We start from the raw sequence: 2,736 nt of genomic DNA, 5'->3' as shown, positions 1-2,736 counted from the left end.
GCCCCGTTACATCTTCAACCAACTACCCACTCTACCTTTTGATTAATTACAATTCTTCACGTTTTTTTACCCAACATGACCGCAAATAATCCGGAAAAGTAGAACAAGCATCGCGTACGTACTCTATATCGTCACAGACAAAATATCTACTCTAAGCTAGCGTCTTCCTTTAAATACACCGAGTTCTTGGCGTTCAAAATTATTTTAGGAACAGACTTGTCCAGTTCCAGTTCTATTATGGCATCCTTCGATCAGCCTCTCCTCGGCCAGCCAAAGAGGTCGATTCCTCTTTGCAGGGCCCTTCTATTTACCCTCTCTGTAGTATCTCTGCTATCCTTTGCAGCACTGGTAGCCATCCACCTCGCCTCCAGCAATCACTTCGCTGTATGTGCCAATGCTAAAATTCCATCTTCATGCCTTACCCTCGTATCCAGAGAAGTAGTGTCTGGAATCCTACCCATGAGCCAGATTCAGCTTCTCCAGATCTTGCTCAAGAGGTCTGTCTCTGGTGTGATTACAGCCACCCAGGTGACCCATCGTCTCAATCTTATTCCAAGCAATGGCTTCTTCATCAAACAGCAAGCGGGCTTATCTGATTGCTTGCAATTGTTGGATCTATCTCGCGATCTCTTGGAGGATTCTTCCATGGCTCTGAGGTCGCTGAGTAAACGGAGCCACAGTGACGCGCATTCTTGGCTTAGCGCTGTTCTCACCAACTACGACACATGTCTGGATGGGCTTCAAGGGACAGCCAAGTCGATGATGAAGGCTCAAATCCAGAACTTGATGGCCTTGGCGAGCACGTCGCTGGCTATAGTCAATTCCTTTTCACCCCTGGATGCAGAAGATCAGTTGCTTGAGCCCTTGAACGGAGAGTACCCATTTTGGGTGACGAGCAGAGATAGAAAGCTTCTCGAATCCTATGCAGATGCCATCGCAGCCGATGTTGTGGTGGCCAAGGACGGAAGTGGTAAATACAAGACCATCCAGGAGGCAGTCGACACGGCGCCTGATAAGAGCAAGACTCGTTATGTGATCCACGTGAAGAAGGGAACGTACAAAGAGCAGGTGCAGATAGGGAAAAACAAGAAGAACATAATGTTGGCGGGTGATGGCATGGACTCGACGATTATTACTGGCAGTCTCAATGTAGTTGACGGATCCACCACCTTCAATTCGGCCACCCTCGGTAGGGAACTCGCTCACATACTCATTTCAGTTTCGATCATGCATTAGAATCGGTTATTGAGTTTCATAACGCGAATGCAGTTGCGGTTGGGGAAGGATTCATCGCGCAAGACTTGCAGATCCAAAACACCGCCGGACCGAAGAAGGGCCAGGCGGTGGCTCTCCGTGTTGGAGCAGATAAATCCGTTATAAACCGTTGCAAACTCGATGCCTACCAAGACACCCTCTACCCTCACTCCCTCCGCCAATTCTTCAGAGATTGCTCCGTCACCGGCACGGTTGACTTCATCTTCGGCAACTCTGCCGTGGTTTTCCAGAACTGCAAGATCATCGCTCGGAAGCCCGGTAAGGGCCAGGGGAACATGGTAACAGCACAGGGTCGAACTGATCCGAATCAGAACACGGGCACTTCCATCCAAAACTGCAACGTGATCCCTAGTCCGGATCTAATCCAGGCGAACTTTTCCGTCAAGTCCTACCTCGGCCGTCCATGGAAGGAATTTTCCAGAACCGTCTACATGCAGTCGTTCATCGACAATCACATAGACCCCTCAGGCTGGTCGCCGTGGAGTGGGGATTTTGCACTGAAAACTCTCTACTATGGGGAGTACTCGAACAGAGGACCCGGTGCGGGAACCAGTAAGAGGGTGACATGGCCGGGTTATCACGTAATCACAGACCCCAAAGAAGCTAAAAAGTTCACAGTGAAGGAGTTGATTCAAGGAGATCAGTGGTTGCCTTCTACTGGTGTATCTTATACGGAAGGGCTCTGAACTTGTACCCATTTGTTAATGGCGGTGTCCTTAGCGTCACTAGTTCGTATTAAGATAAATAAACTGAAATAAGGAAAGGCTTCAACTTTTTATCGTTCTGCTTGTTCTTATTCTTATTTGTTAGTTACTTCCCCTAACTATCAGGTTGCAACTGTAATTTACTCTATTATCGCTCGCTTTGGATTCCGAACATCATTCAATATCTCACTAAAAATTCAACTCCACTCGCATCTTCTTTTTCCTCCACCGAATTGATGGAGTTTGAAATCTCTTTTCATTCTATAGAGTTGAATGATCACGGAATTCCTACTTTCAGTTAAAAGCTGATAATGAACATACAATAGACTTCCTGCACTTGCTGTCTTTTACAAAGATTAATTAAATATTACCTAGTATTTCTTACAAATATCAACTCTAGAAGACAATAAAACCCTGAATTTTATTGAACTAATTAAGATAATCAATTAATTTATTGAATTAATCAAGATAAACTAAATATTTGATTTAAGGATTCAAATTATTTCTTATTTGACTATAAATAGGCATGAAATTGTTTTAAAAAACTATCCCGATTAATTGAATAACTCACCCTCTTTTCATCCGTAAATTAAGATCTTGGGGCCAAAGCACAAAAATCTCTTTCCGTATTTAATTTGTCATATTATGCACAATTTCATTTTCTCATAGTTTTCCCACATGGTGTCATAGCCAAAGTTTGCATTTTGACTTGATTAATTTTGTCTTTCTATTATTTTTTGCACAATTTTTAAAATTT

General features: G+C 43.9%; 1 protein-coding gene across 1 annotated transcript; it reads left to right on the top strand.

Moving 5' to 3' along the window:
* The first annotated feature begins 219 nt into the window (after positions 1 to 219).
* LOC137937933 (pectinesterase 2.1-like) lies at positions 220 to 2,053 on the top strand. The gene is made up of 2 exons (XM_068783081.1): positions 220 to 1,189; positions 1,270 to 2,053. The coding sequence occupies exons 1-2, from the start codon at positions 238 to 240 to the stop codon at positions 1,959 to 1,961; spliced, it is 1,644 nt and encodes a 547-aa protein (XP_068639182.1). The 5' UTR covers positions 220 to 237; the 3' UTR covers positions 1,962 to 2,053.
* Positions 2,054 to 2,736: the final 683 nt, after the last annotated feature.

This window comes from Aristolochia californica, unplaced genomic scaffold, assembly GCF_029961685.1.
Source record: "Aristolochia californica isolate CCGP_79_NKW_82.1479 unplaced genomic scaffold, dmAriCali1.0.hap1 SCAF_10, whole genome shotgun sequence".
Classification (NCBI taxonomy): domain Eukaryota; kingdom Viridiplantae; phylum Streptophyta; class Magnoliopsida; order Piperales; family Aristolochiaceae; genus Aristolochia; species Aristolochia californica.
Note: the sequence above shows the minus strand (reverse complement) of the source record. Positions and strands in the feature narration are given on the sequence as shown.